This window comes from Glycine max, chromosome 11, assembly GCF_000004515.6.
Source record: "Glycine max cultivar Williams 82 chromosome 11, Glycine_max_v4.0, whole genome shotgun sequence".
Lineage (NCBI taxonomy): Eukaryota > Viridiplantae > Streptophyta > Magnoliopsida > Fabales > Fabaceae > Glycine > Glycine max.
Window position 1 is genome coordinate 3,530,876 of NC_038247.2, and position 24,060 is coordinate 3,554,935.

The 24,060-nt window shown below is 32.8% G+C and overlaps 4 protein-coding genes across 5 annotated transcripts; 3 read left to right on the forward strand and 1 right to left on the reverse strand.

Annotated features, from left to right (window-relative positions):
• The first annotated feature begins 353 nt into the window (after positions 1-353).
• On the forward strand, positions 354-4,802 carry LOC100796539 (telomere repeat-binding factor 2). Of its 2 annotated transcripts, XM_006590563.4 has the most exons (8): positions 354-588; positions 1,260-1,383; positions 1,507-1,781; positions 1,956-2,182; positions 2,712-2,796; positions 3,181-3,264; positions 3,727-4,076; positions 4,469-4,802. In XM_006590563.4, coding segments are annotated over exons 3-8 (897 nt in total). In that variant the 5' UTR covers positions 354-588; positions 1,260-1,383; positions 1,507-1,631; the 3' UTR covers positions 4,470-4,802. The 2 variants fall into 2 exon arrangements, with proteins under 2 accessions (XP_006590626.1, XP_006590625.1); XM_006590562.4 differs by lacking the exon at positions 1,260-1,383.
• Positions 4,803-5,952: 1,150 nt separating this feature from the next.
• On the reverse strand, positions 5,953-9,099 carry LOC100499793 (ADP-ribosylation factor-like protein 8a). The gene is made up of 6 exons (NM_001249202.2): positions 8,894-9,099; positions 7,963-8,044; positions 7,838-7,870; positions 7,599-7,720; positions 6,474-6,635; positions 5,953-6,330 (listed from the first exon to the last, which is right to left on the reverse strand). The coding sequence occupies exons 1-6, from the start codon at positions 8,929-8,931 to the stop codon at positions 6,213-6,215; spliced, it is 555 nt and encodes a 184-aa protein (NP_001236131.2). The 5' UTR covers positions 8,932-9,099; the 3' UTR covers positions 5,953-6,212.
• A 5,082-nt stretch (positions 9,100-14,181) lies between these two features.
• Positions 14,182-17,060, forward strand: LOC102663118 (uncharacterized). Its single transcript, XM_006590564.4, has 9 exons — positions 14,182-14,484; positions 14,639-14,820; positions 15,078-15,353; positions 15,451-15,509; positions 15,613-15,649; positions 15,754-15,825; positions 15,928-16,078; positions 16,202-16,369; positions 16,463-17,060. Exons 1-9 carry the CDS (start codon positions 14,293-14,295, stop codon positions 16,820-16,822), a joined length of 1,497 nt encoding a protein of 498 aa, XP_006590627.1. The 5' UTR covers positions 14,182-14,292; the 3' UTR covers positions 16,823-17,060.
• A 2,185-nt stretch (positions 17,061-19,245) lies between these two features.
• On the forward strand, positions 19,246-23,810 carry LOC100782607 (uncharacterized). The gene is made up of 3 exons (XM_006590565.4): positions 19,246-19,650; positions 20,231-20,846; positions 22,722-23,810. The coding sequence occupies exons 2-3, from the start codon at positions 20,292-20,294 to the stop codon at positions 23,571-23,573; spliced, it is 1,407 nt and encodes a 468-aa protein (XP_006590628.1). The 5' UTR covers positions 19,246-19,650; positions 20,231-20,291; the 3' UTR covers positions 23,574-23,810.
• The last annotated feature ends 250 nt before the right edge of the window (positions 23,811-24,060 follow it).

Consider the following 24,060-nt stretch of genomic DNA (forward strand, 5'->3'; position numbering starts at 1 on the left):
TGATAATAACATATTGCGAAACAATATAAGAAGGCCCAAACTCAATATGATATAATATTTAGCTGTTTTAAAGTAAGAAATATCATTTTTAAGGATAATTAAATTAATTAGATATTTATTTATAATCTCTATCATAATTATAACTTCAATTTATTGATTTATTATCTAATTCTACCCTGTAGAGTAGACCCACCTCGGTTGTTATAGTCTTTTATTGGGTTCGGTGGATCCAGATCCAGTCCAATAGACAAGAAAAAGAAGAAGGGAAAACAACGAAATGCTCAAAAACGATTTCGAGAAAACGAAGGGACCCATTAGCAATTTAAAAAAATATTGAATTGCATGTTTTCTCAGGAAAAACAGCATTAACACAAATAAACCAGACAACATTTTTTGTCTCGTTATTCTCCGGTTCCTCGCAGGTACCACCAATTCCATATATCTGCGTGTAAATACTCCAACTTGTCCCAATTCACACATTTACCTCGCAATTCTCCGATGCGTTACACCTTTGTCCACCGATTCTTCTTTAACTTTCTTCCCTTTTTCACCCAATTCAACTAAATTTTCTGCTATCTATATTCCCAGGTTAGTTAGTGTGCACGAATCAAGTTTACGCATCGACGATTATTTTCTCTGTTACTTTTATTTACTCGGATTTTGTTAATCGTGCCCTGTACGAGTTGAAGAGTAATTACTTTTTCTTGTCATTGTGTTTGTTTAGTGAATGTAAAAATTTGTGTGTGCTTAATGAATTTTGAAACCGAAACATTAGCAGCACTGGGTTTTTGATTTGAGGTGATGCCAAAACCCTTATTGGTAAATGATGATTCTGTGGTGTTGTTAATGTTATGAGTTATAATTGATTCTCCAACTCAATTTACATGTAGATTTAGGTGTAAGTAAATTAGGTGTTATTTGGTTGTGTGATAGGAATGGGCCTAGAGAGGCCCAAATAGGCTAGAAGATTTAGATATTATTCTTTTATATTGTTTAGTTTTATTTTATATTTCCTAAAAATATTAGATTGTGTCACTTGTATGATTGGTATTCTTTGTAAAATCCTATTTAATAGGGTATGCACTGTGTAAGGAATTATTAATGAAGAATATCATTGAGATGCATGGGTCAGCCCTCTATCAGTGTGACTCTTTGTTGTGTGTGTGTGTATATTTTCAGTGCCACGTTGATTTTCAAGGCTTGATCTAATTGTATTGGCATTGAAACAATATCACTGCATCATTTTTCTCCTTTTGTAGATGCTTCTGATAACACATTTGGCCAGATAAATAACATCAAATAGTGGTTTCTGGGCTATCTGGAGTTGTTTTCTTTTCAAATGTTGGATGTCTAAGAGATGATTGAAGTTAATTGGGAATTGAGGTTAATGTTTGGTGATCTAGATTTTGGGTTTGAGCTTTTTAAAAAAAATTAAGAATAAAATGTGTTTAAACTCCTCTTGTTATTTTTATTTTTACTTTTAATTTTTCATTCTCATGCTTGTAGATAAGTAAAGTCAGATTTTTCTTGGTGAACGGACATGCAGAAGTAGTCTGCACTCAACTTCCAAGCTCTCCACTAGAACAAAAGCAAAGATTATACTGTCATAAAACGTTTGCAGACTTATTTTGATGGGTGCTCCTAAGCAGAAATGGACTGCAGAGGAAGAAGCAGCGTTGAAAGCTGGAGTAGTCAAACATGGGGCTGGAAAATGGCGCACCATACTTACAGACCCAGAGTTCAGTTCTATTTTGCGCATGCGGTCAAATGTAGATCTCAAGGTAAGTCTTTTCATGGGCCTAGCATGTTACTACTACTGCACATGTCAAATGACTGTCTATTTATTGCATCATTAGAAATACGTGTAGAGTTCTTTGCTATGAGAAAATTGCCAAATTTAAGGCATACCGAGGTGTGTCTGTATATAATTATATGTGCTTCAAACTGTGAAACAGGACAAATGGAGGAACATAAATGTGACAGCAATATGGGGATCTAGGCAGAAGGCAAAGCTTGCTCTTAAAAAAAACCTACTACCATCCCCCAAAATTGACCATAACCACATGGCCTTGAGTACTGTAGTTCAGCGTGACAAAGAAGTTGCAGATCCCAAGCCTCTGGCAGTTTCTAGTGGGACATCTCCTAATTCAAAGGAAAAAACATCAAAGCTACAGAACTTCCAGTTAAATATATCTGACATTTACTCTTGAGAAAATAAATGGTCTACTCTGCTCAGTTGGTTTAATCATGTTATGGAAAAGCAAATGAAGAAACATTGTATAATTGTAGATTATACTTCCCTTGCAAGTAATTATTTCTAAGATTGCATAAAGCAATTCACTACTATACCATTGTTTTAATGAATAGATAATTAAACAAAGTTGCTCGACATTAATGCTATTTTCCATGTACCATTGGAAATCTTGTATCTTGATTCTTCATTTTTTATTGAATTTTATTTATTTAATTTCATGATGACTCTGCACCAAACATGGCAAAGATACACTGAAAATATGATTCACTATTCAGTGACCTATGTAGATATTCCAATTGCTGTTACAAATAATTGGTAAATAGTTATCTTCTGTTGTTACTTCTGAAGGCAACATCCTGTTAAATTTGTGGTAATTTTGCTGAAATGTTGAAACTGTTGTTAATTGTGACAATATGCTTTTCAATGATAGCAGCTATATGCTTGTTAATAATGACAGGTTGGATAATCTTATATTGGAGTCCATTATCAAGTTGAAGGAGCCAAGGGGTTCTGACAAGGCAGCAATTGCTGCATATATAGAGGTATTTGTACTTCAATTCCTTCACTTATGGTCATAGAATCTAAACATCTCAAGAAACAAATGATTATCAAAGTGTTGGTGCATGTAAACTTCAATGCTACAAATAATACTTAATTTCTTCTATTTTGTCCTCTTCTTTTTCTTGTTAGTTTCTCATGGGTGGATTTACATTTAGTAGACAGTAAATTGCTTTCATTTATTCCTCTGCTATCAAATAATTTCTCTTTCCATATATAATATGCTATGCATTGCTCGTCTTTTTAAATACCCTGATAAGCTTACAGTATTACTAAATGCAGCAAATACTAACAGTTTACTTTTTCTTTACGTGCTTGTCTGCACCATTGTATCAAAAGTAGTGTTGAATTTTTTTTTATCTCATCAGGATCAATACTGTTCTACACCGACCCTCAGAAAGTTACTGTCAACAAAACTGAAGCACATGGTGGCCTGTGGAAAATTAATGAAGGTAATTTTACTGTTAGTTAATTCCTTAACAAGGCACATTGTGCTTGGCTTATTGGAACTTTGTTTCCCAATAAGCAGCATTTTTATCTGCAAACCTTTGTAATGAAGCATAGTCAGTCTGGATAATTTTTAGTTCATGTATGACAGATACTTTGCTAACATCATGTTTGATGTTGTATATTGAAGGTTATTAACAAAAAGTGATTTGCATCAAGAAATTAATTAGTTATATGTTTGTACAGATGTAAATAGATATGTTCTCTTATGGCAGTTGAAGTATGCATATCTGGGCATGTTCTTAAGCAGGCATGAAAAATTTATTTGAAATTTTGAATTGATAAAATTTTCCCATCTAATAAACTAATACTACTGTTAAAGAAATACTACTATTTGGTATGCGATTAAACTCTATTTGGTCCATTGATCCTGAGTGTGACATATCTAATCTAACGAGTAATGACAGGTCAAGCACAAGTACAGGATTGCAACAAATTTAACAATATCTGAGAAAAGAAGATGCTCTTCCTTGGTACTCCTGGAAGGGAGGCCCAAAGATTCTCCAAAAGCAGAGAAGACTGGTGTCCACATCCTTTCAAAATCCGAAATTGATGCAGAGCTATCAAAAATGAAGGGTGTGACACCTCAAGAGGCGGCAGCGGCAGCTGCGAAAGCAGTTGCAGAGGCAGAAGCTGCCATTGCCGAGGCTGAGGCAGCAGCTAGGGAGGCAGATGCTGCAGAAGCTGAGGCAGAGGCTGCACGAGTGTTTGCGAAAGCAGCAATGAAGGCACTAAAATGCAAGACACTTCGTGTTTGGTAAGCTTCCTTACCAAAGTGGTTACTCTTCAATGTCTTTGCTCAATTTTCATCAGAGCTAATCTCTTTAACTTGACAATGTCTACTCTGCAGCTCTATTTCACCATTTCCTATTGCCTATCCAATTGTTCCAGAATAACATGTGACAAGATCTTCTTGTTAAATATTTTTTCTCTTTTATGACTTAGTTTCTAATTGCTAGAGATCCCAACCTTCGTCATAATATTTGCCAACCAAAACCCTGTCTCGTAAAAAGACCTCAGTTTTGTCAATTAATGTGGGTGAAAGGTTTTCTCTAAGCTTTAATTAGTGCCACATTATTCTTGTTCCTCCAGAGATTGGTTTCTGTCAGTTCTTTTAGCTAACCGTTTTATCTTTGCAAATTTGTGCAGATGGTGTTAGCTTCTGCATTGCTTACATGAGGAGTATATTTGGCTTGAGATCATAATTCTGCTGCTAGACTTCCTGCATGTATTCAATTACTGTACATAATTTAGGCTTGTAAATTTGGAATATGCAGGATTTATCCATGAAACATTTTGTCAGGAGTCATTATGAGCGTATTATTTATTATTTTTTTACCTTATTTTTAAAGAAAGACAATGAGGCGAGAGTACAAAGTATTAGTGGAAGAGTGGAATTAGTGATCGAGTGTTATGATGGAACGTGTCATAGACATCCTCTATTAGCAAATGGAAGAATACAAATTTTATTTTCCAATGGCAATGCTGAGTGTCACTTTCTCGTTATTCATATTTAGGCGAATCCTTGTTTTAAATTGTTGCTACTTTACTCGGACTATGTTGTAATTATACTGAATTCTTTTTGAGACTTGTAAAAATTAAACTTAGATAAGTGGTATTCAGATGTTTGGGGAAATAACATTTACATTTTACACTTCAATTTGGAAACGCAATTGAGGAAAAATCGAGGAACACAAAAAGGTCCAATTCTAAGATATATTTTATTTACCACATAATAAATATCCTTTAGATATTGGTGCATTATTAAAAAAAGTTTACAACCTTGAACTAGTTTAGAATTGAACGATGCACTTATGATAAGCACTACTTACTCTACAGTCAGGTATAATTATGATGTATAAAGTTAGTTAATATAAATATGCTTTTGAGCTAAACAAAATGCATAGACGTGAAGTACTTTCCATAGAAAATGTGGGGAAGCTGTTATTAAGGTTTACTGCCATTTTGCTTTCAGGATATGTTGAAATAGGTATTAGACGTATCTTTCTAATGGCCATAAAATTTGTAAGGTTTTCAAATTTTTTTAACCTAGATATCTTTTGTTCGATAGCCGAGAACTAATTTATCCATATACTGAAATTCATATTGATTTAGGAGAACAATAACAAAATACAAATTTTTTGTGTATATTTCAATTTATCCCTCGTCAAATAAAAAACAATTTCTCAAGAAATTCATATAAAACCAAAGATATACCAATTTAAAGTCATTTATAAGTGAGGAGTTTCTAAATTTCAGAAACTAATTCATACATTAAAACAATTCAAAAACTTAGTTGTTATTCTACTTTTAGTTTTTCAGCTATCATTCAACATTAAATTGACGGCTACATTAATAAAAAAATAAAAATTGAATTTCTACGATATGGAATTTTGGTGTATAGGTTTTAATATGAAATCATTTGAGTCTTTCACATGCAAAGACTTTTTTAAAAAAAAAAACAATTTACTAACCCTTACACATAAAGAAATAAAAAAAAAGTGACAGCACAAAGAAGGCAACTGAATTTGTTCATGTTTGGCAGACTCATGGAATTAGCGCAAGGTCACGCGCTAATGGATCCTGCGAAAGAATCTAATATCCAATCTAATTTACTAAGATAAAAAGATCAATTTCTCCCGAAAAATGCAGTTCAATAAATTTTTATCTAAAAAATGTCACGATATGATTTCATAAAGTAACCCTTCACATGTATGTCATCCCGTTTAACTCCCTATTGGACAAGAATGATGTGATATTATATTACAAAGCATCTGACAAAAGGGAAAAACAAATCAATCAGCAACCGAGTTAGACATGCAAATGCCTCTAGTAAATCCAGAAAATGTGTCACCCATAAATTACACTAGAGTTCAAAACAGAAAGTAGGCTCTCAGCTCTTTGATTTGGAATGCTTTACAAGCCAGTCAATAACAGAGTCGATGTTGGTCGAGTTTTTGCACGAGATCATGAAGCAGCAAACTTCCCTGTCAGTAATTGACTTCAAATCCCTGCACACCAGAAAGCACTTTTCAGTACTAAAGTAATATAAACACAGAAGAATAGACAATGGAAGGAGAAAATGTAATTCTTAAGCAGTTAGTATACTCTGTTATGGCTCCAAGACAATCAAAATAAAAGTGATAGGTCTTACATTTGGTCAGTCAATGCTTGTTTAGACAGAGCCCCCGCTTTGTCAATCTTGTTCCCCAATACCAACAGAGGGATGCCACCCAATGATGGTTTGCTCAGCAAATCATGAAGCTCACTTCTTGATATGCTAAGGTTATCTGGATCGGCAGCATCAACAACATAACTGCAGAAAAGATTCGATTATGGGAATTTGCTAAGTTTCATACATTTAACTAATGATTGCTAGCTCAAGATGTAAATGTAAAAGGAGAGAAGGCTTCAATTCAGAAAAGGGCACATGATCCAATTACACAAGTGCCACTGGATCTAAGAGGCATAGAATTCTCAGCAGCATCACAATTTTTAAAACAGTGACCAAGTCTTTTCAGAACTAGGCAGCCACAAAGCATGCAGAGCAAAAGTTTCGACTTTTTGACCTGTGGTCCGCACAACTCACCTTTGAAGGATAATCAAGTCTGCTTAAAGATTCAAGAAGCTGTAACCTACTCACTTCCTTGCTGTACAAATAATCATGATACGCAACATTTAATTACAATGCATTGCCCAAGACATATTGCTTGTAGAAGGCATTAATGAAAATTAAATTGTACAGGTAATCTCTACACCTCATCCGGGATAGACAAGATTTATAAATATATATATATATATATATATACACACACACACACCAGGGAAGAGATCTTTACTCAGTCATCTAAACAAGTGGTTTTGCATCACTGCCGTTGATAATTGACTTTGTTTGGGTTCATGGAAGAAAAAATAATAACTAAACTACTAATCAACAGTTATAATCAAACAGGACTTACTCTGGGGTAATGGAACTACTACAAAGACAAATAAAGAATTCTGCACTTTGATTAGAAAGAACAAACTTAGGGCTCTGGAAAGACCTCAAATTGATCACTAGGCAAGATTTAAAAACATGTGGACAACACGACCATTGTACACACACAAGTTGATTAACAACACAATTCTACAAATATACATATATATTTGTGTGCAGATACACATTTATCAGTTAAATCTGTATCAATATATGCATCTAAAATATACTTCTATGAGAAACACGAGCATTCAGGTGCGTAGGGAGAGAAGAATCTTCAATGTCAAGAAGTTTGTTACATACACAATAGCAGAAACGGCACGACAGTAACGTTCCCACATGCTGCGGAACCTAGGTTGCCCTCCAAGATCCCATAACTTTATTGTAACATTCCCTTTTGTCACTTTCCTCATATTGAATCCCACCTGGAATCAGATAACAATAAATTTGTCAGAATATTTTGCCCTTGATAAGTAGAAATGTCCATAAAATTGAATAAAGGAGAAAACAATAATTAAAAGCATTTGGTGAAGTGAACTTACAGTTGGAATCATGTCCTCACTATATCCACCGGTCTATAAACAACATAAAAGAAAATATTTGTCAGCGAGCCAATCCCAAAAGTAAACAATTAAGTTGCTAAGTGAAAGCCGATTATTGTACTTACAGCAACTACATTTACAAGGGAAGTCTTCCCAGCATTCTGAAGTCCTATTAGAGATAACTCCATTTCCTGCTTGAAAAAAAGGCTGCAATCAAATTTGAACCATAGTAAGCTCATGAGTCTCCAAGAAAGTGATAAACTAAGTCAAGATAATGCATAGGCACAGACATATATACAATTCAATTTCCAAGTGTAACCTAAAACTTAAAATTTGTGTTATAAAAAGAGAAGGCAGGTTTAGTGCAATCAAAAGCCATTCAAAACAGAATTAAGTTTTTTCACACAAACAAATTTGTGAGCAATGGACAAAAAATCTAATTGAGTGATTTCATTCCGTCTCAATTGCTTCCATAATTTTTTCGTCACTTCCTTCTGCTTATTTCATTAATGCCAACAAAACTCCTACTCAGTTCGTCAAGAAAAAAGGGGGGAAACTTGATTCTAAACAGAATTCCTCTTTGAATACATATATATACACACAAATTTCATATCTAGTAGTTCCAGAGGTACTTATCCAAAATTCGGAAGGCAATAACTTCGGAATTAAAAAAAAAAAACTCATTTGAAATCAAACGATTCACGAACGATATCAAAGGACGATGCATTTACAAATCGTGAAACTCACGAATTAGATAAAATATTTGCATAGAACACCTTAAAAAAATATTGAAAATCAATGCACGAAAACATTAGACCACAAACAAACCCTCTTTCTAAACAGTCAAAAAAATCCCTCACAGCATTGCATACAGAACACACATTACAAACCATCCACAACATTCAAATTATAAAAAATAAAAAAAAAGTACAACAATAACACACAATTACCAGAACCTCTTTTTATTTTAAGGCGATGTATGAAGCAAAGGCCCGATCAATGTGAAAAATAAAAAATAAAAAAGAAACTCAATTATTTTGGTTGAATGAAGCCTACCTGCGAAGCCAATTGAGAAAAGCTTCCCACAATCCCATTGTCTTTTGTTCAGCTCAATAATTCTGATCACAAAATTATTAAAAAGAAAGAAAGAAATCAGATCTACGATTCCCCTCTTCCAACACACAGAGAGAGATGCAATCCAATTCACCTTTCTTTCTCTCTCCCTCTCCCTCTCCTCCTTCCCTTCCCACTCTTTATCGCACTCTTATATATCAATTATTACGAAACACAAATTATCTTTAATTATATATATTTAGGATCTTCTCAGATCCAACGGTCGTGGATACTCAACTCAATCATACCCGTTGATTACGGAGAGTCCCATAATTATGCCAAAACGTATCGACACAGTAGATCATGGCTCAGTTATGATCTTTATTTGGACCGACCTGTGATGGATCGCCACGAATTCCTTCGCTGGACCATGCCGAAGTTGATTAGGAGAAAGTGGAGGCATTCACCCACCCTCATTTTTGGCGCGTGGATAACACGAACCAGTGGAAAGTGGGACACGTGAATACGTGGAAGAGCGTGTGGTTGTGTCATATACGGAAGGCAAATAGTAAAAGTGAGTGAAGACGCCTCCGACAGCGAAATTATGAGTATCTTAAGTTATCATAACCAATCAAGGGCAGGTTGCAAGCGTGAGAAATCTCAGCTGGATAATGGTTAAAATTAAAAAATATACGAAAATATTATCTCCACATTTTCTAATATTCTTTTTCTTATTTTAATTTTAGTTTCATTCTTTTTTGTCGTGATATAGTTTCAAAATATTAATAAAAAATTTACTGGATATGAAGTCACTTTTTATGGTGTGTTGAGAGAGGTGAAAGAGAAATTTTAAAAAAATAGCGTGCATCTCGTATCTTTATCATATTATTTTAATTTAAATATTTTTTCAATTATATTTTATTTCATTTCAATTTATCAAATATAATATAAATATATTAGTTATCAATTTTTTTATATCTTTAACTTATTGAGAAATCTGTTAATGAAATATTCTGTTCATTCTTTATGCAAGTGGTTGATATATTATTTGACTTATTAAAAATATGAATTACACTCGTTTTTGAAAAAAATATACATTAAATTATGTTTAATGTCATTTTTTAATTAATATTTTAGTGTCATTAAATACTAAAATTACTTAAACAATTTAATTGCATGTTTTGGAATAAAAATTAAATTTCTCATGTATTGATTAAAATCAATTATTTTCCTAGTTTTTATTCATCTTTCCTAAATTAATCTTTTGTTTCTTATATATTCAAATGAATGAAATATTAACTCTTTTAGTTGTTTTATAAATTTATCTATATTATTCCTCTCTTCCCAGCCAATAATATTATTATGGATTAATTAAATTTTTAGTCTTTCAAATTTTTCTTATTTTAAATTTTAGTCATTCAATCTTTTTTGACAACTTTTAATCCTACGGTTAATTTTTCATTGACACTTTTAATCCCTTATTTTTTTTTTTGCTTATTTTTAATCCCTCTTTTTTTTGTTACTTAAAATTAATTCTTATTTTATCAATTTTTAATCCCTCATTTTTATATATTTTGGATTAATTTTGAGTGATAAAGTTAAATAAATAACTAAAAATGAATAATTTTTTAGGGACTAAAAATGATGAAAAAAATTAATAAAAGACTAAAAGTTGACAAATAAATTTTAAAGGATTTAAAATTTGAATTTAAGAAAGTTGAGACTAAAAATTTAATTAATTCAATTATTATTTTATAATAATCTTTCATAGCCTACACACGTGTCTCTCTTACAAAGACTTTTTTGCAGTAAAAGTTGAATTTTTTTCCCTCTAATTAATTTAACCTAGTCGTGCTAATGTAGCTCATTGAAGTTTTTTCTTTCAGAAAAATGTTTTTAATCCATCATAGAAAACTATTATAGTTAATTTAGTAAATATTTTTTAATAGATACAATATTTGAGCACAATTTTTAATACAAATTAACTGTTTAGCTTTTAGTTAATTTTTTTAGTTTTTAATTAATTTTTCAGTTAATTTTATTAAATATAGTTATAGTATGTTTTCTTAAAAAAAAAAGAAAAGAAATATAATACGTATAATTCTTGCACAATTAATTATTATTTTTTGATGGAAAGAGAAAGAAAATAAGAAAGTAAATCTATAAAATAAATAGGACAGATATAAGTTATTCCTATCTAAGTGATGTTATCCTTTGCATCTCTCACTTAACTTTTTGAAATATATATTAAGGAAATAAAATAAAGATAACATTAAATATGTGTGCATATTTAATTGATATCACAAATGGTATTTAATACTTTGACGAGGAGGGGGTATGTGAAATGGAGGACATGCATCACTTTTCCTTTTTTTTTTTTTTTTTTTTTGACGTGGGCGAGGCAGAAGCCCCCAACAAAAATTCGCGATAGAAAATTACACCAGCTGAATCAGCCAACAAAAATAAACTTGATGCAAAATTAAAAAGTATATAAAAAAAATTCAAAAATACCTCATTGAAATGGACAGCCAAGTTTAGCAAGGGTGTCAATGGTTTGGTTACTTTCTCTAAAGACATGATGCCACAACAGGAAAGTTCCTTTATGCACAAAGAGGAAGATCTGATGCAGAAAAAAGTAACAACGATGAAATCATGAAAACGATTGCAACCTTTGTTTAGAAGTTGAATTGCAGTTAAAGAACCAATTAAATTTTATTATATAAATAGTAATAGCTATTTTAATCGAGAGACTAAAGGAAACCCAACTAAGCAAATCAACTCACCGCTAATTCTATAGACAATACGAGTAACAAAGGTAGACGAACAAATTTACTCTGAAGATATTTATACCTTCTAATACACGCAAATATGAAAGTCAGACAAAGTTATGATGTTGAAAGAGACACTAGTAAAGATTTAAACAAAAGTGAAATTCTGATCCTGAAATTTGGATAGAAATGGGAAATGTCTTTGTAGATAAATTAACCTCTCAAACGATAAAAGCATCCTCGAGTTCTCTAGAACTATACTTGAGATTTTGATATCAACCTGAAAGGAAACTTCCGATAAGCAAGTTATTAATGTGAGACGGATGAAAAAGGGCGAAATTTAATGATAGTCTAGAAACTATCTATGTATAATTTATAGAAACGTCAAATTAAAGTATAATTCACGGAAGAAGTACAAATAATCTACAAATCCTTGACATTGACCCAAAGCCAATAGTTTCGCCGATCAAAAAACGGAGCAAGCATATCATAAGTAGGGTGGCCACGCCATGAGCTTAATCACGCACTACTTGACTGCATTTTACAAATTCCACATGCCAAACCCTAAAACATGGCTAGATGCTGGACGCACGGAGCAGCCTGCACTATGCCCTGACCAAATCGACGATAATCTCTATCTCTCTTCGTCACATAATTTATTATATTTATGTCTGATCCATTTCTCTTTTCTCTCTTTATTAATTATACAAATTGCTGTATAAATATGAAATAACATTTCTAATTCGAATCATATGATCCCAACAATGATTGGCCGCAAACAAAATTGCCTCTCTCAAAGCTGCACCCTCAGCCACGGAGGGTGAAAGAGCTAGGATTTCTTTAGCACAATAATTTGAATTCCACAATCAACCATGGATGGGGGAAAGAGCGTGATTTGTTTTAGCACAATAATAAATTTTGTAATATTAATTTGATCTAATAATTAATTTTTTGACATATATAAATTTTTATTAAATCTGATTTTTATTTAAAATTTATACATGTAAAAAAATATATTATTAGATTAAAATTAATTATAATAAGACCAAAATAAAAAATCTACTTAATATAATAATTATAAAAAATTATAATTAAAATTATTAAAAAACATTAAAAATATATTTTTTTAATTTAAAAAGAAGTTGGGGAATACGAATTTATAATATGTATGAATCATAGGAGTGTGAATCCATTGAATTCATATGTTTATTAGTAGGGGTAGTTTTAGAAAATTCAAAAAAAATGTTGGAAATTGGGGTCCCGATAAAATGATGATCCGATGTATAAGGCAATTGCTTTGGGCATCCAACAATACAGGTGAAAGGGCTAAAATGTCATTTACATTTTTTTTAAATACAAATTGGTGATCCTTATGAGTTTTTTTTTAACTCATACGGATCAACAATCCGTATGAATTAAAAATAATAATAAAAATTCATATGGATTATCTATGAGTCATATGGATCGTTAATCCGTATGAGTCTTACGAATTGTCAATCCGTATTAATTGAAAAGATAAAAGATATTTTAGTCTTTTTATTTGTGTTTCTGGGTGTCCCAACAAAAATAATGTGTGACAAATCAACTGCCGGTGCATAATTGAACATGGGTAAACCGTAAATTTGGGAATTGGGGTCCATAAATGAAGTGAACAAGTGTTGGGCCTTAGTCATACAGTAAACAGAGTTGGCCCATCTATGGTTGTGGTGTGCGTCTATTGAGCTTGAAGGACCCTTATTCGTTGAAAAAAAAAGCACGAATAAGTTTTTTTCCCATGATCTTAACATTGACATGTATATGGAACAAAAAGAAAAAGAAACATTGACATATATCATGTATGGACAAATAAAGATGTTATCATATATATACAAAAAATTGACATTTTTTTTGGAAGCACAAAAAATTGACATATACAGATATACTAGTATGTTCGTAAGCTTTTAGTAAGAGAAAGTTCAGAAGTTGAAATTACATTTACGATTTATACTACGAAATCGTGTTTTTATCTATGACTTATTTCCGTACGGGTATTTTTTTCAAAATCTATCACCATTTTGGTAATTTTAAAAAAATTGTCCCCTCTTGATAAAAAGGCCCACAAACTACTCATTTCAAATAATAAAAGATAATTTTTATAGAACTTTTCATATATTTTATATTTGATAAAGTGACGGGGTAGTGAACGACTGGAAGGTAAGATGCTCGTGCCTCGTGCCAATTCTAAAGAAAGGTATATATGCAAAAAAAAACCATTTTTTTTATTGGTTCATTCTATGATGTGTATAGTTCGAACTAGGTATCAAAAAGTGGGAAATAAAAAAGGGCGATGCTTAAGCTTACATTAAAGACACGGAATAGAGCATGCATGGAGTAACCAATTAAAAGTGGTCAATTCCTTGCATTTAACGAACCAACTATTTCGGCTTCTGATTCGTTACCTCCATCTCTAGCAAGTAGCATTACCATTTCTCTTTCCTTCACAATAACAAAAAACTTGCACTAAACCATGTCACAAGCTATTCTTACCTTACCCAATAAGTCACACTCCTCACTCAAAAAGTTGTCACAATTTTGAGACACCAAATGTCATCTTTTCCCCTTTGCTAAAAAAATAACCACAAAACCGACTCTGCCATGCTCAACTCAACAAACCGCTTCTTAATTCTTCCTTTGTTCTTGTTCCTCGTTTCCATTCCTTTGTTTCAACAAAAATGTTTAGCCTCAGGGTCCCCCGTTCGTGAAAGGAACTTCAGTAGACCCGATCCTTTGCGACATTTCAAAGACTACAATGGAGATTTTGATGTTCGAAACAAGCATTATGTGGCTGTGAGTAGTTAATAGTTTCTCACTTCAACCGATTTTTTCCTTCTCTATTTCTTAAATTTTGTGCTATGTTTATTTTACTCTACATTTAAAAACTAAATAACGTGTATGATCATTATATATATGTTTATTACACTTGCTTTCTGATCCTTTTCAGTCTGCGGCATTTACAGGAGTCCATGGATACGGATTTGCATTAGTTTGGTTGCTATGTGGGCTGGCCTTGACCATTTTCATCATCGTGAAATATCTATGCAGTGGCTCTGCTTCACTACTTTGTTTGGACAATTACTACCTCCACATTTTCTTCCTACTTCTCTTCTTCACTTCTCTCGCCATGTAAGTCACAAATTTCCTACATACCGTTCCAAAGAAATTATTACATGGTCTAGAATCACTATAATTTCAAGGAATGCTCATGTGACACATAATTTAGTTTTATTAACTCTTTCTCGTAAATTGAAAAACTGTCGCATGGACATTTATCTTTACTACTACATACACGTGGTGGTTCTGGACCATGTAATAATTTCTTTACAGTTCAATCAATGTTATTAGATAAAATTGTAGTTGAGGCAATTGGGGTGGTATGACAGAATTGCTTCCAGTTTTGTCCTGGCCACTAGTCAGAAGACCCTGCGAAGGACAGAAAAATTGAAAGAATCTGTGGTGGGTATAGGAGAAGATGCACTTAGGACTATAGGCAGAGTCATGAAAACAACGAACCAAATGCAGATTTTATTGCTTCCGTATAATCCACAGATATGTGCGAGTTTGAATTCCAGCACTCAAGACCTTAGAAGCAACTCGCGTGTGATACGCCGTTTTATTGACAGAAGTGGACAATCATTCGACGAGGCCACTCATACTTCGTATGTTTTCCCTTTAAACAACTTCAATTTTATGCTGATTGTGTTTCTTACTTCCTACTTAGATTTTATTGATTTCGCGCTCTTAAACGTGACATAGGTATGTAGCACATTTTGTTGTTCTAACAGTCAACTTAGTGACACTGGTTGCAGCACTAGGTAAGCATTAAACAATTGGTTATAGTATTATACCTGGCTAATTTCTTTAAACCATTGGTTGATATTAATTAATGCTTGCTCATTTTACTGTTTTTTGACTCAGTTCTAATGCTATTGCATTGGCGTCCTGGATTTATAATGTAAGATATCACTCTCAATGTTATTTATTAACTATATTGTTTGTAGCTCTATTCTGCATTGCGCGATGGGTATGTATGACTTTTATATTTTGCATTTGTTGCAGCATAATTTTTTGCTTTTGGATCTTAACAAGCCTGTGCTGGTTCTTGACTGGTTTTGATTTTTTCCTTCACACGTGAGTAAATTAACCAACCTTTCATGCTTGAGTTATAAACGTGATTTAAGTCATGGAATTCTCTTTTGAAGTGTCACGACATTGTGTAAACTCTGCATGCAGCTTTGCAGAAGATGCATGCTTTGCTTTTGAAGACTTCCTGGAAAATCCACAAAACAGTAGCCTGGGTTCGATGTTGCCCTGCATTAATGAATCTTTCTCTGGGAAATTGATAGCTCAAATCGGCTACACCATCCACAGTTTCATAGTTGAGGTAGAAAATTTGGTTTCATTTCCTTCATTCAGAATCACAAGGAAAAGAACACAAACGATTTCTTCCGATTCTAATGACTAATGTGTTATTTTCTGATTTTAATGATTTTTTTTTTGGTCTCAGTTAAATTCTAATATGTCGGTGATTTATCGGCTCCTTGGAGTGAGTGAAGAAAATGAAGAACTAATGGGAGTCATAAAAATTTGTGACCCTTTCTCTGGATCCTCAAACTTGAGCTACGTTCCACATAATTGCCCTCAGGATGCTATTCGGATTGGTGATTTATCAAAAGTAAGTCTTCACTAAACCATAGAATGTGTTTAATTTATTTTACAACATCATAGAGAAGTAAAATCATAATTCATAAAACGTGTTTTGGTTTAGATTTTTGCGAAGTTCACGTGTCATGAAGAGGGCACAAGAGAAGAATGCAGAAAAGAGGGGAGATTTCTTCCAGAAGCCTCATACAACATGGCCCATGCTTATAGTAGATCCATCCAGGATTTGCTGGATATATATCCAGACTTGCAAAGATTGTCCAAATGCACCGTTGTGAAGAACAAAGTTGCTGAAATTGTGTTGCACCAATGCAGGCCAATAAGAATTTCAACTACATTGTTATGGTCATCTATGTTGTCTCTCTCCATTATTATGGTAGTCTTGGTACTCACCTGGGTGGCACAGGCTCTTCAATGCTCGAGAAAACCCCTTTCTATTTGTTCTAGGACCCTCAGATATAGATAGGAAATTTTACTTATTTTCAAACTTAAAAGGTAGGTGTAGGATTTTTTTTTTCGGGAGGGGGGGGAGGGGGTTGTATACTTCTTTTGCTTTCCTTTTTTAGTTTTTCCAATCAGTCTAAGAATTAGCACTCCATTCAGGTCGTAAGACAAAAATTGGAGAACAATGTAAATAGATGAAAGCAATCTGTTTTAAGTGTGAATATTGTATGTTTGAGGAAAAAAAAGAGTGATTTATTGCAGCTTAATGATTGTATGAGCTACAATGTGTGCAATTGGTTTTAAGTTATGACATTAGTCTTGCTTCATTCATCTGAAGTTAACAATATAAATTATCCCTAATTAAGTCGTTTAGAAAGATTAATAGTTGTGTTAGATTACTAGTTTAGTTTTATTTACGAAATATTATATCTTGTTGGCTTGTTTTTACTAAACTCTGTTGCTGATACGTCTAATACTTATGGTAGAGGTATCAACTTTTATTAATTTAGATGGAAGAAATTTGATATTTAAGTAAAAATTTAGATTTAAAAATTGTTAGGCATAAATTAGTACACAATTTTTTTTCCTTTTAAGTGGATTCATTTGACTACAAATTAAAAGTATTTTCAACTAACAAATTCATCAAAGTTTCTCTTCTACTCTATTAATAATATTTCATATTTTCTTATAATGTGACATTAAATTTCTTATTTTAAATAATCTAATCAAATTTTTACTCTAATAAAAAAACTCATTAAAGTTTCTCAAATGGCCCCACAATATATTTTTAAGGCCATATCTCTTCATTTATTAAAAAAAATATAATGCAAATGATTCACTCTACAGTAAGAGAAACAGGTAATATTATTTTTTAAAATAAAATATTAGTATAAATATCTATTAAATTTTTTAATGATTAATTTCTACTTAAAAATTTAATTTAATTGATCATCATATTTAGTATAATTTTTTCACTTGCTCACATTTTATTTATAAGACTTGAACTCAACAATATTGTTTGAGTGTACCTTTTCTACTTGTAAATTAATAATAATAAGTGATGATTAAAATACATTATTATTTCCATTAAAATATCCAGTTGATTTTTCTATGGAGTGTTTTTTGAAATTCACAAAACTACAAAGTATAATTGTAATCAATTCCCAAAAAGAAAATTAAGTGTCTTTAGTTATTTATAATGTGATTCATGTAAGGGAATTAAGATTTCTTACCAAAGGATTTTGTAGTATTCACCCATGCTACAATTTGGTTAAAGGCTTAAAGTTATTAATTAGTATAATATTATGTAAATATTAATATTTAGCTTTTAAATTACTAGTAACTTATAAGGTTCAACTAACTTAGCTAATTTTATCAAATATATTCAACTGTAAAAATCTTTCATTTTATAGCTTATTTGTTTAAGATTTATGTTAATGTTACTTAGATAATTAATTTGTCGTCATAAAGAATTTTTTTGAATTTTTTTAGTAAAAAATGTATGATTAAAAGTAATCCACAAATACAGAGTCAAACATAATTAAGGGAGAAAAAATGTCATAATTAATAGGGATTACAATATAAATGATTAACAACAAAATTCTTAATAAGATTATTATCAAAGAATAATTGAACAAGTCAAATGACCTACGCTTTTAAAAAAGAGTCAAATGACATACACAATTGCACATGGAATGCACGTTTCCAACCAATACTAAAAGCCCTATGTGACGATCATACTTTTTTTTTTTTTTGAGAGGGACGATCATGCATTTTTTAATTACGAGAATGAGGCAATATTGAAAATAGTATATGTACTGTGATTTTATGGTAATGGACAATTTATAACTAACAGTCTCGTTTTTTTGTGTGTATGTGAACACTAACAGTCTCCTAATGAACATTACAATACTTTCACTATATTTTGTATTGCTTCGCAAAAATTCACTGAAATCTAAATCCAAGCAAGCCAATCTCAGAGGAGTAATAAAAACTTGTACCCAAAAAAAAAAAGAGGAGGAATAAAAAAAACAAGTTTCTTTTAAAATTTTCTGTAACAACTAATTAATGTTTTTTTAAAAGGAACTAATTAAAGCTTAACACCTATGTTAATGCTATTTTCACATAACAACGTCTCACCATAATAATTTTTCAACCCAAAGTCCATTTTATTGACCATTAGCTGGATTATATAATTGGATTAAAAGTAATAAGGTCTAATTAAGGCTGTTAAAATAAAAATAAAAATACAGTAAGGTCTAATTAAGAAGGAAAGAAATTGATCTTATGGTTTCCACACCACATAAAAGTTAAAAGAAGAGTCGTGTTAGATCACCAATCATTATCACCGTTTGGCCTAAGATTAATAAATAAAGTGGATTGAAATGCCGAGGTGTCGCTAAATGTGGTGGTCTTATTGGGCATCAAAGTGTAAAAATCTAGTATTATCACGAAGATTAACATAGCATAGAAGCGTTCCGTTAACAGAACAGAACAGAACATAGAAGGAAATTAAAGGAGAAAAAGGAATAGCAAATAGAACAAACAATTTAAAGGAGATGGTCACATTTATGGAAAAAAGAGAAGTTCTAGAACTGTTGGCTGGGGTCGGTACCAAAACAGTGAAAACACACTTTGGTTGCAAATCAATGTCATAACCTCAAACTTAGATCCATACTACCCTTACCCTTACCCAACATCATCTCATTCATTTCTCTCTCTTACATCGTTTTTGGACTTAGCTTAGTTCGGTGGTTGCGTCATGCCAGTGTGTCTGTGACCACCTCTAAAGTCACCAACGAAAACGCATGTCGGGGAATTCTTCTCATTCCATAGTTCGGTTGGTACCAGGTGAGACTCTTCACTTTTCTTGCACTTGGCTTTGTTCAGAGGTTGCTAATTATTCCGATGCCTTTATTATTGTTATGCACCTATTAGGTTTTTGTTCTTCGTAGAGTCTGCATAATATTTGGGTGTGAGATGTGTTGTTGGATTGCTTAATGGATCTGACACATGAGGGTTGAGCTCTGAAGATTAAAATGAAGTATTGATGGTAGTTATTAATATTTAGGTACCAAGTTGGGTAAAGATAGGGGTTCCAATTATCTCTGACAAACCTGCAAGAGTGGGTAATTTGTTATAACCAATCAAGCATTGAAACTGGTTTCACTTTAATTTTGTGATTGCATTGCAGTATGTGTAAAATTCATGAAACTGAAAAGGGGATAAAATGGTGCCCGCCAGGGGATATAAAATTCATAAACTGATTTTTTATTTATGAAATTCTTAGCGTGCGGGGATAAAATTAGAAACCCAATTAGGCAATATTTAGGGTCATTATTTGCAGTTTCATTTAAGCTGATTTTGGTTTATGAAATTCTTAGCATGTTGGGAAGTTGTGTTTGTGACTTCTATTTGGTCATGTTATCAGGTTTCCATCGGTTGCATTTGGTTAATTGCAGCATTATCTTGAACATAAAAAGGAAGAGAAAATGAGGATGAGGAACAAAAACAGGAAACCAACAACTTTACGTTGCAATGTTGGGAGCAGATGTTCAACGTATGTTGTGATATTGAGCTTGTTAGGATGCTTATTTTTGCTTCATTTGTATACCCTTATTCGTCACAGAGATAGAAATGGTGGAGAGTCTCTATTGCGTATTAGTAATCATCCCCAATTCCATGAACTTCAAGAAGTGGAAGAGGAAGACGTTCAAATCCCCCCACCAAGGGGGAAGAGGTCCCCTCGGGCAGCAAAACGAAGACCTAAACGGACAACCACACTGATTGATGAATTCTTGGACGAAAATTCCCAACTTAGACATGTGTTTTTTCCTGGTAAAAAAATAGCTATAGATCCAATGCAGACTGCTGTGAACGAAAGTTATTACTACTACCCTGGGAGAATTTGGTTAGACACTGATGGAAATCCTATTCAAGCCCATGGAGGGGGCATTATATATGATAAAAGATCAAGAACATACTATTGGTATGGTGAATATAAAGATGGGCCTACCTACCAAATTCACAAGAAAGGAGCTGCTCGGGTAATTCATTTTATTCAAGTGAACTGTTATTTTGTTTGCAAGTTAATAATTGTCATCATTGCTGTAGGATTTTATGTATCTTGTTTTTCACTATTATAATTTATAAACATTTAATGGTTGTTAAAATGGCTTCCATCGTTTTATATAAGTGCAATGCTTACATGGTTTTGTCTTTTGCTTATTTTGAAAAATAAAAACCATAAGAAGACTACCTGGTTAGCAAGAACTTAGTAGATTAGAGATGCATGTTTGATTCTCATATCTGCATTTTCCTTCTTTGCATCCTGTAGCTTATTTAGAGATGCATTTAATTTGTGTTAAATTATTGAAGGTACTGCATCTTTGAGTCTATTTTAAGCAATTTCTGCATCTTTAGGTTCTAAACATTCTTAGTATCATCCTGAATAATTGAATTCTTTGGCAGATAAACGTTATATGTTTCAAAGGTCTCATTTTGTCTTTAATATGCTAAAATTGGCATAAGATTTCCATATTATTGTTAGTCTATAAAAAAGGGATATATAATTGACCTTCCATGTGGACAGATGTAGATATTTACAATGTCTTTATAATTTGGATCGTGCAAATACAAAGATATTAAGAGCTTTTATTAAAAAATAAAAAAGAAGTCATCTTAACTGACATAAACCTAATGGATTTGGATTCCTTAAGATGCACTTTTTAGAATGAAGTGTGAAGATAGAATTCTTGGTGGTACTTTTCAATAGAAAAGGAAACCTTCTGCTACCACTGAAATTGCACAAGTTCATTGTTTTTTTCACCCTTCCAATGCTTAGAAATCCAATGGCTATTTGTTGAAAACCTCTTAGAAATTCAGCAACTATAAGGTCTTATAACTGAACAAGAAGTTTTTTCTTCCAAAGATCAAAGTTTTTCTGCAATTTGGTAATCCTAGAAAAATGTTTCACCCAAATAGTCCAACTTCTCTAAGTTATTAAGTGAGTCAGAGAAATTTACATTGCTTCTGTATTCAAAAACAAAGAAATGAAATGGTCCTGGCTTTTTACCTTCTACATGGATGTTCCCTTGCCTCATCCAGTTGGTTAAACTTAGTGATGGCAGGAGTCAGGGAAATTTCTTTTACATGACTCAAAATTCACCTTATTAATTGACATTCACATTTGGTGAGCTAGCAAGTTTACAAGTGGAGTGGCTGAGGAAAAACTTTTGTATCAGTGTCTGAATAACTTGAGCAAAATATTGTATCACTAGTGAGTTTGCATATAGAACATTTTCTTATCCATGCCCAAATAGATGCTGATGATATAGTTAGAGCACCACAATGTGTTTTGTTTTTATCTGTGCATTTCCTTTTTCTCCCTCAACTTTATGAAAAGTAAACTTGTTTCTCTTTAAATTAGTATGTTCTTTCAATTACTTGCATACTACCTCCTTTCCATATCTTTTGATGTTTAAGGTTATTGCACATAGATTAAGAAATATTTAATGGAACTATAAATTATTGTATTTAGACTAAAATATGCTTATTTAATACCTTGATCTTTGATACTTGTACCACTAGTAGTGGGTATTAAATAAGGGTATATTTAAGAAAAATGTATTAATTAGACTTTGAAATCCTAAAACAACAATTGTTTTGAGAGAAAAATAGAAAGTTGAAACATCAAAAGATATGGGAAGGAGGTAGTATTTTGAAACAGTAACTTTCCATACTCTTGCTGTTAAAGTAGTGGTTTTGCTCTATGTAATGAGCCCATGATCTTTCTGTTAAAGTAGCTACCAAAGGAATACTTTTTTCTTTAATATAAAGTATTTTTCTGCCGACCTTGTATATTTACTTAGATGCATAACTTTGTCTCTGAACTCAAGTCGTTATACCTCTCTTTCCGCCAGGTGGACATTATTGGAGTTGGTTGCTATTCATCTAAGGATTTGTGGACCTGGAAACACGAGGGGATTGTATTGGCAGCAGAGGAAACAGATGAAACCCATGACCTGCACACGTCTAATGTGCTTGAGCGGCCGAAAGTGATTTACAATGAGAGGTCTGGAAAGTTTGTGATGTGGATGCATATTGATGATGCCAACTATACCAAAGCAGCTGTTGGAGTGGCAATCAGTGACACGCCTGATGGGCCATTTGATTATCTTGGTAGCCAAAGACCCCATGGATATGAAAGCAGGGATATGACAGTTTTCAAAGACGATGATGGTGTGGCATATATAATCTACTCCTCTGAAGACAATAGTGAACTGCACATCGGACCCCTTACGGAAGATTATCTCAACGTTACATCTGTTATGAGAAGGATACTTGTGGGACAGCATAGAGAAGCACCAGCTTTGTTCAAGCATCAGGGCACATATTACATGATCACGTCAGGCTGCACAGGATGGGCGCCAAATGAAGCATTGGCTCATGCAGCTGAGTCTATTTTGGGGCCTTGGGAAACAGTTGGAAATCCCTGCATTGGGGGAAACAAAATGTTTAGGCTTACAACCTTCTTTGCTCAGAGCACTTTTGTGGTTCCTCTACCTGGCTTTCCGGGTTCATTTATTTTCATGGCTGATCGGTGGAATCCTGCCAACTTAAGAGACTCGAGATATGTATGGTTGCCTTTGATAGTGGCAGGACCTGTTGATCAGCCTCTTGAGTACAGTTTTGAATTCCCATTGTGGTCAAGAGTGTCTATCTATTGGCACAGAAAATGGAGACTGCCTCAAGGCTGGAACGGCTTCAAATAATGTAGCTTCTCTTTGTACATTGTAATATACAAAGATTTGGTATACGGTTATATAGAAACCCGAGTCTCAATAATATGCTCACTTTAATTTAGGGTAAGCTGAGAATAGTTTGAGGGAGCGCATGTATACGAGAAAGATTATCCACTTGATTGGAATTTTGCTAATAATCCAGCATTGTTGATGAGTTGTGTCATGACATCATGTAATGAATTGTTAGTTATGTAAATGATTCTTTCATGTGTGTATTGTTTACTACTCTACTCTCTAGTCTATGTTGGCACCTTGGTTACCTGATTGGAATTGCTTCACGTGCATAGAGGTGGGGATGATAGGTTAGCTATTTAATGGCATCATGAGCGAGCTCTTGCTCAATAATTTTCTTTCCCGGAAAGGAGAGTTTTTGGATAACTACAAGCATATCCAGATTGCGCATAAGGTTAGGACCGACATGAACATAGGATTAGTGAAACTCAAGGCATTTTTTTTT